Raw genomic sequence first — 13,899 nt, 5'->3', positions numbered from 1 at the left:
TGGTTTATTGTCTTCCGAAAAAGTCCGTTAGCATCTCAACCGTTAGGCTAACGTAGGCTAGCTATAGACTTTAGCACTTATTTAATAACGTTTTCGCTTTTAATCACATATTATGTTTAAATGACAGGTTTTTATTTTTTTATTTTGTAAATATTGCTGGCAATTTGTCAGTGGATGAACAGAAAAAAAGGAAAAAAAATTTTGATCGGTGAGGTCACTTAAAGGTCCACTGAAGTGGCTTGAAACACGCAGCATTATTCTATGTGGTGACGTACTTTTAACTGAAACAAAAAAATTTCGCCCCGCCCCGCCCACTTATTTTGAATAGCCAATAGCATTCCATTGATATATCTGCTCGGGTCAGAGCCGTTGAGCTCAAGTGCTCACTGCAGAGCCAAATGGCCTCCAGCTCCACCTCTCTGGATGTCCAGCTCCACCTCTGTGTGGACAATGGGTGGAGTTATGTTTAGGGACAGGGTAAGGGGTAGGGTTAGGGTGTGGTTAGGAGTCTATCTCCACCCATTACCTCCAGCGAGGGGGAGCTGGAGCTCCAGCTTGGTAAAGCCGCATTTGTGAGCTTATGACAGCTACAGACTGATAAATTACCCCACAGATTCAATATGAAACTCTTGCTAAAACAAAATCATAATCATGCTGAGGCTGTGTAGTTTAATACATGCCGATCGCACATATGAGTGCATATGATCTGCTCGTGTATTGCGTCTTTGTGTAGGGGGCGGGATACTACGGACTCTAGAGAGCATTTGATTGGACAGAACATTTGATAAGTAGCTGAAGTGCACGGTGATATCAAAATTGTTGATTCATATTGGCGGAAGTGACGAGACTGTAAGTTTTGAATGCCCATATCTTGTGAACGCGAATTTTGTCATTGTTTTAAAGCATACTAGCTTATAGATAATCTTAAGGGTAATATATTCATACGAAAAGCCAAAAAACTTTAATTTTGATTTCAGGGGGACTTTAAGTTACATGGAGCTTGAAAATGAGCTAAAGCAAGTTTTGATCACGCTAAAATTAAATATTGATTAAAAAATGTACTTTGATTTTAGGAGCGTCAGATGTAAGTTATTTATTAATTATTTATTACCTGTACATAGTAATGGCATAATCTGTATATTGTGTATATTGTGTTTTTGCTATTTTGCACTTTGCACTTTGTCTTGTGTACTTGTATATTGTTCTTTTTTATAATCTATGTTTTGTCTTGTCACTGTCACTCTGTTGCACTGTGGAGCTGCTGTCACTAAAACAAATTCCTAGTATGTGTAAACATACCTGGCAATAAAAGCTCATTCTGATTCTGATTTTAAGAAGGCTTTGACTTCCAAACATATTGTAAGTGACACTGTATGAAGATTACTAAATTGGTATATTCTTCATATTGTTCTCTTCTCTGCATTTCACCTAAATTCTAGTTTGTTTATTTCTAATAAACCTGACATTGTATATTACATATTGTTGTCTGTGACAAATTGTTTATGTTCTTAACGTTAGATTCTTCCATGCTAATGGCAGTGCTGCAAAGTTGGAGTGGACCTCCTGTTGAAGAGCATTTCCAAGGCGCTATGACCCATCTGACTAGAAAGTAAAACCTCATACACACCATTTATTAATAAAAAAAAAGTAATATATCAAAGAAATATCAAATATCTTTTGAATTTTTAATGTGTATGTAATGAGAAAACAAGTTGATATAAAAAAGTACTGAGCACTGTGAATATAAGAGACTTGTGTTATATTTATAACAATCATTGTTGATGTTTAAATTGTATTTCAGGGCAGTTTGAGAATGACAGATAAACAAGAAATGCTGTGTCAATCTGGACATAAGTCCCAGATCCACTGTCCACACCAGACTTCTCATATGGATTGCTGTCTGCTATTTGTTCTCCTCAGTATTTGGTGCATGCAGATATTACATGAACACAAATAATGCAAGAATAGGGAATGTGCCTTATTTAGGATATGAATGTTAATTGCTCTTAAGCATTAAAAAAAAATGTTTTTACTGTTTTTTATTTTTTTTACCTACTACTAAACCCAACCCTTAGTCCTACCTTTTTTGCCGTATTGATTACCATTTGTATAACCATAGTTAAAACTGTGTTTTTATAAAACCATGGTTAATTTGTGGTTACCATAGAATTGCTATAATAACCATATTTTTTTAATGTTCGTAACCTGCTCTCTGTACTAGAGTCATATAATTTGGTGGTTTTTTTACATTTTGCAAATACAATTCTGCTTTTTTTCTGTTAAAATATGTATATGCCCTGAAATTTCTTGAACGTTGTTTATGCATTGTTTGTGCATTGCATAATTTTCATATGTTGTACTTTATTTGAAACCATTTTGTTTTATTGGTATATATTTATACATTTGTCTTGTTTAAGTATCATATTTTTATATTTTGTGAATAAATATGATGAGTGACAAAATTTGTGTGTAGAATCAATTATTAGGCCTACATATGTTAATAGGCTAATAAAATCGACGATGTCAGCAACGGTATCAGTAAGATGAAATGTAAAAAAAGTGCTGGTATTAAGATCAATATACAGATTTAATATAGCATGTAAAGCAGTGGTTCTCAATCCTGGTCCTGGGGGACCCCTGCTCTGCACATTTTACATGTCTCCCTTATTTAACACACCCGATTGAGATCATCAGCTCGTTAGTTCAGTTCATAGATCTCTCTCTTAATTAGGTGATAATCTCAATCAGGTGTGTTACATAAGGGATACATGCAAAATGTGCAGAGCAGGGGTCCCCCAGGACGAGGATTGAGAACCACTGATGTAAAGTACCAGTTTGGACGTGGTAAGTACGTTTTTAAAACGTTCGAAGGAGACATACAGACGTAATAAAAAACGTTTTTACAACGTTGTGAAAAAACGTATTATAACATTTAAAAAACCCGACATTTGTCGTATTAAATACGTAGAAAAAAAACGTTATCACAACCTTTTCACAACGTGAAAAAAACGTTTTTACAACGTTGCTGTGTTTGCTTTGTATAGGCCCCTCCAGGACCTTAATGTGCTTCTTCTTGAGCCACTCTTTTGTTGTCTTGGCAATGTGTTTTGGGTCATTGTCATGCTAGAATACCCAATGATGACCCATTTTCAATGCCCTGGCTGAGGGAAGGAGGTTCTCACCCAAGATTTGACAGTGAGATCCTTTGATGCGGTGCAGTTGTCCAGTCCCGGTGCAGAAAAACACCCCCAAAGCATAATGTTTCCACCTCTATGTTTGACGGAGGGGATGGTGTTCTTGGGGTTATAGGCAGCATTCCTCCTCCTCCAAACATGACGAGTTGATGCCAAAGAGCTTGAAATTAGTGTTATCTGAATACAACACTTTCACCCATCCACTCTGAATCATTCAGATGTTTACTGACAAAATTCTCAAACTGTGCAAACGTTTACATTTTTATTTTTTTGGAGAATATTACAGACTATGCAGATTTGCAAAGCTAAAAAAGCAGATGGAAAACACTATAACATTTTTTCAGTATATACTTTCCAATGAATATGTCTTTAACAATGAAAATAAAGTACTGTTTTTCAAATCTGGCTCATATATTCATTTATTGTAAGTAACAGGTGAGATGGTCATTGGTGCGAAATCTTTACAAGTATCATTAGGAAAGGGACAAAAATATGGATATAGTCTATTAATGAAGGACTGACCAGTGAAAGAGTAGATATGAGATCTGGACTTCACATCATAGAAGGAGACCAGACCTTCCTCATAATCCACAAACACTCCCACCTTCTGCGGTTTCACTCTCAGAGACAAGTGGACACATGAATCAGCACAAGCCCAATAATCACTCCCGTCCCTCAGAGCCACAGCCCAGTATCCATCCTGAGGACTCACTGTGATCGGTCCCTTCCTGTTAATAGATTCTCTGGCCACTCCTAAATCCCACTTAGTCTTTCTCTTCAGCTGCACTTCAAAATAAAATCTACCTGACAAGAATCCCTCTTTTCCCAGGACACAGGCACTGTAATTAAACCGCTCTGGGTAATCTGGGAGTTCATGCTTAATGTCTCCATGTCTCACATGTTTTCTATCATTAGACAGGATCAGATATGGATGAGCTGTATCAGGATCCAGAGTCACATTCACTAAGAGAGAAATCAGATAAAATTAGTTATATTTTAACTATATTTTAAGATCTTCATGTAAACTATCATACTACGTATGTCAAGAGTAAAAATCACACATTGTACCTGCATACTGCTGCATCCTCCTCAACACTGTGAAGTCAAACAATCATAAAATAAAAGATTTTCAAATTTTTATGTACAAAACTATTGCATGTGTCTCACATAAATTTACTAATTCTAACAATAGCATCTAATGATCTGTGTCCTGTATTTATTGTTGACTTACCCGTTTCACTGAGTTTCTCATCTAGAGTTTCCTGCAGTTGAGTCAGAGCTCTTCTCAGAGTCTCCACACTCACATCAGTGTTCATACTGATCTCAGGCCAGTTCCTGGTATCTGGAGGACTGCACAGGGATGGATAAATCTACAGCAGGAGAGAGGAGAAATCCATCAGCATGAGGAGTGTGAGTGTTGTCCTGTGATGTGAGCAGACAGAGAGAGACTGACCTGTAGGAGCTGGAGGTGGTCCTCAGTGTGTAAGAGATGATCCAGCTCAGTGTTTCTCATCTTGAGCTCAGTGATTTCCTGCTGCAGCTCTTGAATGAGCTCTTCATCTAGTTTCTGTGCCGCTTTCTGCTTTTCCTCCATCATCTCCAGCAGCTCAGCCTGACATCTCTCAATAGAGCGCATCAGATCGCTGAAGAGCTCAACATCAGCTGCTTTTACTCGATCTGTGCTTTTCTGAAAAACAGTTTTATTTTAAGTACTCATCTTAATTTACAGTGTCAAAATAAAACATTATTCATTAAAGACTGAACATCTTCAGATCACTTGTCTGAGTTCTGCAAAGTATTCAATGTCTTGAATCTTCCTGATTCTGTCCAGGATCATCTGCTGCACATCTTTCTGTGTCTTCATCAGCTGAGTCTATAGACAGACAGAAACATTTTGATCACATCAACATTTTCCATCTTTTGACTATAAAATCAGGGCTTTGGAACAAGTTTCAATGTTGTTAGTAACTCGTGCCTTTTTCATTTTACTCTCCTCGTCTAGAGTAACAGTGTTGTGAGTTTTGTGGTCTCCATGAGTGCAAAACACACATACACGCATCTGATCATCTCTACAGAACAGCTCCAGAGGTCTCTCGTGTTTCTGGCATATGTAGTCCTTCATGTTCCTCACAGGGTCCATCAGTTTGTGTTTCTTTAAATAGACTTTGTGATGAAACTCTAGGTGAGTTTCACAGAAAGAAGCCTGGCACAGCAGGCAGGATTTTAGGGCTTTCTTCTTTCTTTTATCACAAACGTCACAGAGAACATCAGATTTACTACACTGATTTACTACACTAGGCTTTTTCTTAAAGAGTTGCGCAACTTGTCTGAGTGCTGTGTTGATCTTGAGGTCAGGTCTTTTACTGAATGTTTCTTTACAAAATGGACAGATGCAGTTCTGACTCTTTTCCCAGCACTGGTTCAAGCAGCTCTTACAGAAGTTGTGTCCACATGGAATAGTAACTGGATCAGTGAACACATCCAGACACACTGAACACTGAAGCTCCTCAGCCAGAGGACCACTGGAGGATGACAGATCTGAAAACAAGAGAAATAATAAAAATGTATCATCTGCAATTCATGTCTACACATTAGGTATTATTACTTGTAGAGTAAAAAATAAATGTCACTGGACATGATGCTAAGATTTTACAGTTCTTTTTATCGTTTGCTTTATTCAGTCAAACTTTCAGCAATTGACTTACATGGAGGGTCATCCATGCTCTGTATTTTTGTGACTGCCATTGCTCTACTTTTCTGTAGGCCTCATCAGGGAAAAATAAAGCAGAGCAAATATATCATTTTACAGCATGAAATCCCCACCCCTTTCTCAAATCAAGGCAATAAAGGGGTATTTTAAAGCTATTCAGTAAACATGATGACCCCAGAAGCACAATGTAATTTTAAAACCACTCTATTTGTAACATTTTATTGTTACCATTTAAAATGATTTTACATATCAATGGAAGCACTTTACAAAATAAATTCAAGGAGGCAAAACAGATCACATCCACTTCCGTATACAGCTTTTAACAATTACTTACTAAAAACTGAGTTAAATTATTCAAAATAAGTGTTTTACCTTATTAGAAGTAAGAAGAATTCCTAAACACATCAAAATATATTTAGTTATGCAATTTCCACATCTAACCCACAAAGTGCTGTTTTTAATTTGTTCAGTCTGTGAACTAGGCTCAGCAACAAACATGAGAAAAATATGAGATATTTCATATATTTCCAAAACTTACCTGTGAGTGAATATCAGGTCTTGGAGAGCTTTAATTAGAATTTTGGTTGTTTTCTAAAAATATGATAAGGATATTAAAGCCTGTTGTCCATCATAGGCTCCTATTCTGTCTGGAACAATTCAGACTTTGACCCTGACGTTTCATAAGATGTTTTATTAACAGGTTCGGGAGGAGCACAATCACAAATTGTACCTTATCTAGTTGATCAATTTTATATGTACACAGCTGGCGTCCCCAATCCTGTTCCTGGAGATTTACCTACCTGCAGACTTCCAGATCTACCTACCTTCAGACTTTAGTTCCAGTTTTTATGGAGTGTATTGCATTAAACTGTATACAACTTCAATGTACTTATATAAAGAATGTGGATTCTGACTGTTTCACAAGAGCATTAGAATTAAAAAGATCTAGCTGAAAGTTCACAGCGAATCTGCTCGTTTTTCTGAATATCACTCACAGTCAGAACCTGAATTGAGGGGGGATTCCTTGTTGAAAAAAAGGACAAAAAGCCTTTTTTACAGTCTTTGTAAAAAGCATCCCCTCTGTAAACCCTTTAACTGGACGAGCAAATAATTATTTATTAAAACAAGGCTTTGCCGCCACCTGGCGGTTTTAGTGTCATAAGGCACATTTGTTAAGTTTTTTTCACACCTTTTAGGAGAAAACTACGGTGCCCGCCAGGGGACACCTTCGGTTCACTTATGTTTGTCGTGGCCACGACATAATATGACGTTCCCACGAATTAATATCTCGTGGCCACGACATAATATCACGTTCCCACGAGTTTATATGTCGTGGCCACGACAAACATAAGTGAACCGAAGGTGTCCCCTGGCGGGCACCGTAGGAAACATTTATCTTAGGATGGATTTATCCATCAAGAGCCTTTCATACAGAAAGCGTTTTTCCATTGCGCCACTTTTTTGTTTTTCACGCGAAAATGCATTTGACCGTTCTAAAAACGCTGGGCCTACGTTAAAATCATGTCAGTTCGAGACCCGTTTTCCCATTCCACTGCCAACCCCTGTTGGCTGGTTGTAGCTGGTCAACCAGCCTGGTTTTAGCTTGTCATAGCTGGTCAGCAGGCTGGTTTTAGAGGGGTTTTGGCCACTTTTCCAGTCTGGCCACGCTGGAAAACAATCAGCTAAGGCTACGTTTACATTAATCCGGATACATTTGAAAACGGAGTTTTAATTTTAAAACGCTCTCCGTCCACACTAGCGTTTCCAAGCGTTTTCCAAAAGTTTCTCATCCACACTGAAACGTAGGAAAACATCAAATTCGCCTTACTGCGCATGCGTAAAGCCTCCAAAATTATACAGACGTAATAAGTTTTCACGCAATTCTTCTGGCGGGATAATTTACGGAAATATCTCATTATCCACTGACGCGTCTATATCACGCTCATTCATATTTTATCTGAAAAGCAGTTGTCGTCATGTTTTGCAGGACAGCAACTGTGAGTAAAATTTCTGTCATCATTTTAGGACTGTAATTTGAAGAGTGTACAAGGTAAATCTCTTTAGCAGCAGTGTGTGAATAGCACAGGCACAATTACTGGTGTAAACATAGATATTTATTGGTACAATATGCGTCACATGACTATAAATATGCGTCATCATTTTCAAAAGCCTCCGTTTTCACAGTCCACACTACAACGTGAAAACGGCGTTTTCTAATTTATCCACTTTGGCCGGAGTTTTTAGAAATAATCGTTTTCTGTGATAAAAACGGGGTTTTCGTGTAAATGAGAGGCCAAACCGCAGGGAAATATCTGCGTTTTCCCTTCGTGTAAACGGGGCCTAAAACCACCCTGGTCCAGCTGGGAGCCCGGCTAAAACCGGCTACTTCCAGCTTAAACCAGCCAACCAGCCTAGGCTGGTTTTAGATAAATGTGACAAACAAGTTACAACATAGGAACTCTAAACATTGATGACATCAAAAACATTTATTAAGTGATGTTTCATTAACAAATTTCAGGAGGAGCTCGCGCAGATAATTAACACGGCCAATTCATCATCAGCAATCACTCCCTATCCAATCACTCTCCCTATCCAATTACTACAGTCCCTTTAAATAATCAAGCAGTCCTATCTTCAGCTATCTCTGATTCCAGCATCCCCCCCCCCCCCTCCTCTTTTTTATTTTCTCTTCACCTCCAGCTAGGGGGGGAGCGCTATTGGGTTCGGGCCAAAGGCCGAGCTCGGACCCCTCTCCCTGGGCAGGGGGAGTGCCCCGGGCTCGGGAATGACTACCGAGCTCGGAGCCCTCTCCCGGACAGCATGCCAAACACGCTTAACTTTTACGCTGTTTATTATATGCAAAAGCGAACTAGTGAAATGCCATTTATACAGTATATAAATTGTGTCGTGTGGCGCTAAAGACATTTGTAAGACTTTTGTTTCAGTGCCTATGTTTGCAATGTGTCAGAAAATATTGGGCATGTGCACTCTATTGACCGGAAACGCGCTAGTTTCATCATGGTCCGTGGAAGGATCTTGGTGTTATTCAATTTGCCTATACATGTGTCATTATTTACCGTGCTGTTGTTCTCACACATTCATCACACGTTCATCTATTAAATACCACCCATTTCACTTCATGTCGACTATCATGACTTACAGAGGGCATGATAAGCAAATAATGTCAACGAATCTCTGTGAGTAGGTATTGACGACCTTGTTTTCCCTTATGGGTAGGTGGCCTCTATGAGGGTGTTTTCCAATTCCAATCAGACTTTATAGCAGAAACTTTTTTGCAATAATTTCCATACTGCTGTATTGCAGGAAGTTTTTTTTTTTTTTTTAATGATTTTGTGTTTGGATTTTGAATTATGAGTAGACCTACTTTACAATTATGCATACAGTAGAAGGTTTTACAAACTGGGCCACATGTTTTGTTTTATGGTAGTACCAAGGTTTCAGCCAGTAGTACCAAGCATCAAATTTCCATTAGAATATTTTCTGACTTTTCACATTGGCGGTCCATTCCATTTCAGTCTTTTTCTTTAATTACTGCTATTTACTTTATTCAGTCTTTTTTATATTGACTTACCTAGAGGTAATGTTTATTTTTTTTTATCATGACAGTAATTGGGATAGCCTTTCTAAATAAATAAATAAAGTACAAAACAATCTAAAGCAAAATAAACATGTGTAAATTAACCAGATTATTCAAATTAACCAGATTATTCAAATAAACGAGCAATAAACTGGTAGACCATCAACATCCCTGTAAGCAAACAAATGACCTATTATGCTAAAATTAAATACTTAACTCATGCTTTAACTCTCATTGTAGTTAGACATAAACCCTGCTACAACCATATGAATGAACACCTGTGAATGAATATCAGCTGTTAACATTACTAGAATGCTTCAATAACAAGCTGGTTGTTGTCGTTTCTTTAAGATATATTAAAAATCTTCAGCCTTCTGTCCCAATAAGGCATTAGAATTAAAATACTAACTCTGCTTTTGTTTTAAATATAACTCATGATTATGAATTATTTTGAGTCCCATGTCTTTGCAGCACAGCTTTTGAAGCTGTTAAAGCTTCAGTATTTATTATGTTGTCTCCCTCTTGTGGACAAAGAATAAACATCAAGATAAAGTAACTTTAAAAACAGCACTATTCTGTAACTAATAAACAAGAGTTGTAAAATCTTTTGATTTAGCATCTTTAACTTCACTGTTATATCAGATATATTTTCATAAATGTGCACAATAAAACACAATATGACTGTTTTTGTTTACAAACATTATTGTTACAAATGCATATATACTCTTTTGAGATAAATATGATCTTCATTGTGTATTTCATGTCTTGAAATGTCAAATCATTTATTGCAATTACCAGGTGAGATGATCAGCGGTGCTGAATTTTTACGTCTATCATTGGGTAATGGACTGAAGAAAGGATAGAGTTTCTCAGCAAAAGACTGACCAGTGAAAGAGTAGATATGAGATCTGTACTCTACATCATAAAAGGAGACCAGACCCTCCTCATAATCCACAAAGACCCCCACTTTCTGCGGTTTGCCTCTCAGAGACAAGAGGACATAGGTATCAGTACAGGTCCAATATTCATTCTCATTCCACAGACCCACGACCCAGTATCCATCCTGAGGACTCATTATGATCTGTCCCTTCCGGTTAATAGATTCTCTGATCACTCCTAGAATCCAGCCAGTCTTTCCCTTCACTTGAACCTCAAAATAAAATCTCCTTGAGGAGAATCCTTCTTTTCCCAGGACACAGAAGCTTTGATCAAACCTCTCTGGGTTGTTTGTGAGCTGTTGTTTAATGTCTCCATGTCTCACTTGTTTTCTATCATCAGACAGGATGAGATTTGGATGAGCTGTATCAGGATCCAGAGTCACATCCACTGAAAGAGAGATCAGAGAATATGAATCACATTATTTAAAAGTGTTTAGTAGAATAAATATGACAATATATGCTATTTTTATGAACAGATCACACATAACCTGTATGCTGCTGCATCATCCTCATAACTGTAGAGATAAACAAAAGTTCTTTACATTTTTGTGTGCAAGTGATCCATTTCAGTTTTCAAATAGCTAATTTTCTTAATACAGTGCAAAATATAATCTCTTTGCTCTATTTGGTATTGACATACCACTTTGACTGAGTTTCTCATTGAGAGTTTCCTGCAGCTGAGTCAGAGCTGTCCTCAGAGTCTCCACACTCACATCAGTGTTCATTCTGATCTCAGACCAGTTCTTGGTATCTGGAGGACTGTACAGGGATGAATCAATCTACATCAGGGGAAAGGAGAAATCTCTCAGCATGAGGAGTATGAGTGTGATGTGATGTGATGTGAGCAGACAGAGAGAGACTGACCTGTAGGAGCTGGAGGTGATCCTTAGTGTGTAAGAGATGATCCAGCTCAGTGTTTCTCATTTTAAGCTCAGTGATTTCCTGCTGCAGTTCTTGAATGAGCTCTTCATCCTGTTTCTCTGCCACTTTCTGCTTCTCCTCCATCATCTCCAGCAGCTCAGCCTGACATCTCTCAATGGAGCGCATCAGATCGCTGAAGAGCTCAACATCAGCTGCCTTTTCTTGCTCTGTAGATTTCTGTTACAGATTGATGTTAAATAATCAGCATTAGTAATAAGGCAAATCAAAAGATCATCAATGAAATATTGAACTGACTTCAACTGACTTTCCTGAGTTCTGCTGAGTGTTTGATGTCTTGAATCTTTTTGATTCTGTCCTGGATCATCTGCTGCACTTCTTTCTGTGTCCTCACCAGCTGAGTCTATAGACAAGCAGGAACACGTATTTTATCACTCTTTTGACAAAAGACCTTGTTGGAATATTTAAAATCAGGTTAAGTAGCTAAGTTTCAATGTTGTTAGTAACTCATGCCTTCTTCTCTTTGGTCTCTACTTTGAAGGTAAAACAGTAGCAACGTTTGAGAGCTAAATTAGGGGAGAGCGGGGCACAACCTAACACTTTTTGAATTTCGCGGTTTATGTAAATCGACGTGGGGTTCAGAGTACAATTTTTTATCCACGTTATTTTCACACTTGTCTAGTAAAAATATATCGCTTTGTTTCATATTTACAGTGTATACGTTTTTCGTTATTTGCCTCAAAAGAAAGGAAGTGAAACGTGACAACATGCCCCATAGGTGGGGTACATTGTAACATCTGAGGGGCACGTTGTAACACGACCATATGACAGCTTAAAATGTTATCTGATCGAATGGAAAAAATATACACAACAAACTTAAATATTTTGTCAGTAAAATACATGAGTTAACTTTTTCAAATGAAGTAATGACGTTTTTAAAAAAAATAAAAATGATCTAATTTTGGAGTTTGACAATGAACACGTTGCAACAATGCTTTGAACGGCCCTGATCGCAACACACAGCTGTACAGTAGTTCAAAACAATGTGGACAGATAGATGAAACACATTTAGATATTCAGAAGAACACTCAACTCCTCCACACACAGCTCTCATAGAACACGACACACATAAACGAGCCAAAATGCTTTACATTACTTGAAATAATAACTTCTGAACATTAAACATTGATTGTCAGCCTTTATTCACCTGTTTCTTGAGGTATCTTATCGAAATCCTTAGAAGTAAATCGTGTAAACTGCACCGCTAATGTCACAGAATAGCATAGTTTAATAACAGCGGGGAATATTGTAACACAGAGTTACATCGTTCCCCATCTGCGCGACTGGAGTTTAAAACAGGTTAGTGTCTTCTGCTGGTTTGCGAAGCATTAATAAACCATCTAAACTGATAAATAACAAATTGGAGATTAAAATAATAGCAGATTTGTCTAATTTTAAATGAATATTTAAAACTGAAATGAAAAGTTTACTTCAGCCAGAAATGTACTTTTACTATGGTAAAATAAATATTCAGCGATATCTTCAAAAGGCTTTTGAATTCTGGCGCTCTTTTTTCTCTGCATAGTGTTGCTATGGCAACTAGTAAACACCGTAAATTTGGTTATGCTAGCGTGTGTGGAAATATTTAAACCACGCGTGTTACAATTAACCCCGCGTTAGGTTGGTTGCCCCGCTCACCCCTTAGTATTTGTAATTGGAAATTTGCACTCACAGCTCTGATTTGCGATATTGCGTGAGAGAACAGAGTCGGGGGCAGGGCTAGGGTGTCAATAAAGACATTTCATTGGTCGATGCCTGATTTACAAGTGCACCAATGAGTTTTGCTACAGGAATGTCGAAAAAGCAGTAGCAAAAGTCAAAGCGCTAGGATTTGAAGTTGTACTGCCAGATGTGAGAGGTTGGAACTCGCCCACTAGAGGTTGCACAGTGAAACTAATGCGCGAAATAATATATGTAGTACACACTTGCGTCTGTCATTTTATTTATGTGAATGTCATTTTACACATTTGTAACTATTAATTTGCAACTTCAAAAGTGTTTTGATCACTGTGTGTGCAAATCGAAAGATTCAGCTTTTCAGATCACAGCTGTGAGTGCAAATATCCATTTACAAATACGAATATAAATATGACAAGTTTTCACATTCAGATCAACAAGCTCTAGAGTTTTGCTACTGTTTTACCTTCATACTAAGGCCACTTCCGTGTTGGTTCAATAGAGAGAGCGGGAGGTTGATACAGGGTAGCTCCTCCTATGTTATAGCCTAAAGAGGCAGTTTGTATATCAGTATCGAGTTTAAAAATTACCTGCTACCATGTACAGAAAAACTAATCCATTACCTGAAGCCATGCCATTTTATCGTGACTCGTTGACTATACCCGACCACTTCGTGTAGCAAGTGCTACACTGTACCAGAGCTACAAAACAGGTTTACTACGTCAGAAGAGCAACACATATAGAGCTGGTTGTGTGATGCAAACGTCAACATAGGTAATCAGGCAGTATGGAAAAGGCGTTTTTTAATTTAATAAAATAAATCGTGCATTTCCCCATTACCAT

General features: G+C 37.8%; 1 protein-coding gene across 1 annotated transcript; it reads right to left on the bottom strand.

The window, feature by feature from the left end:
• Positions 1-3,491: 3,491 nt before the first annotated feature.
• LOC141331664 (E3 ubiquitin-protein ligase TRIM39-like) lies at positions 3,492-13,694 on the bottom strand. Its single transcript, XM_073836701.1, has 12 exons — positions 13,680-13,694; positions 11,627-11,722; positions 11,305-11,538; positions 11,081-11,219; positions 10,929-10,955; positions 10,298-10,828; positions 5,164-5,765; positions 4,972-5,061; positions 4,648-4,881; positions 4,426-4,564; positions 4,263-4,289; positions 3,492-4,157 (listed from the first exon to the last, which is right to left on the bottom strand). Exons 1-12 carry the CDS (start codon positions 13,692-13,694, stop codon positions 3,610-3,612), a joined length of 2,682 nt encoding a protein of 893 aa, XP_073692802.1. The 3' UTR covers positions 3,492-3,609.
• Between the last annotated feature and the right edge of the window lie 205 nt (positions 13,695-13,899).

This window comes from Garra rufa, chromosome 3, assembly GCF_049309525.1.
Source record: "Garra rufa chromosome 3, GarRuf1.0, whole genome shotgun sequence".
Lineage (NCBI taxonomy): Eukaryota > Metazoa > Chordata > Actinopteri > Cypriniformes > Cyprinidae > Garra > Garra rufa.
The sequence above is the reverse complement of the archived record's forward strand: the minus strand, read 5'-3'. Positions and strand labels throughout refer to the sequence as shown.

Coding starts and splice junctions, on each gene's coding strand:
- LOC141331664 (XM_073836701.1), bottom strand. Junction 10,829..10,928: donor GATGATGCAGCAGCATACAG/GTTATGTGTGAT, acceptor TCTCTCTTTCAG/TGGATGTGACTCTGGATCCT. Junction 4,290..4,425: donor TGAGAAACTCAGTGAAACGG/GTAAGTCAACAA, acceptor TTGACTTCACAG/TGTTGAGGAGGATGCAGCAG.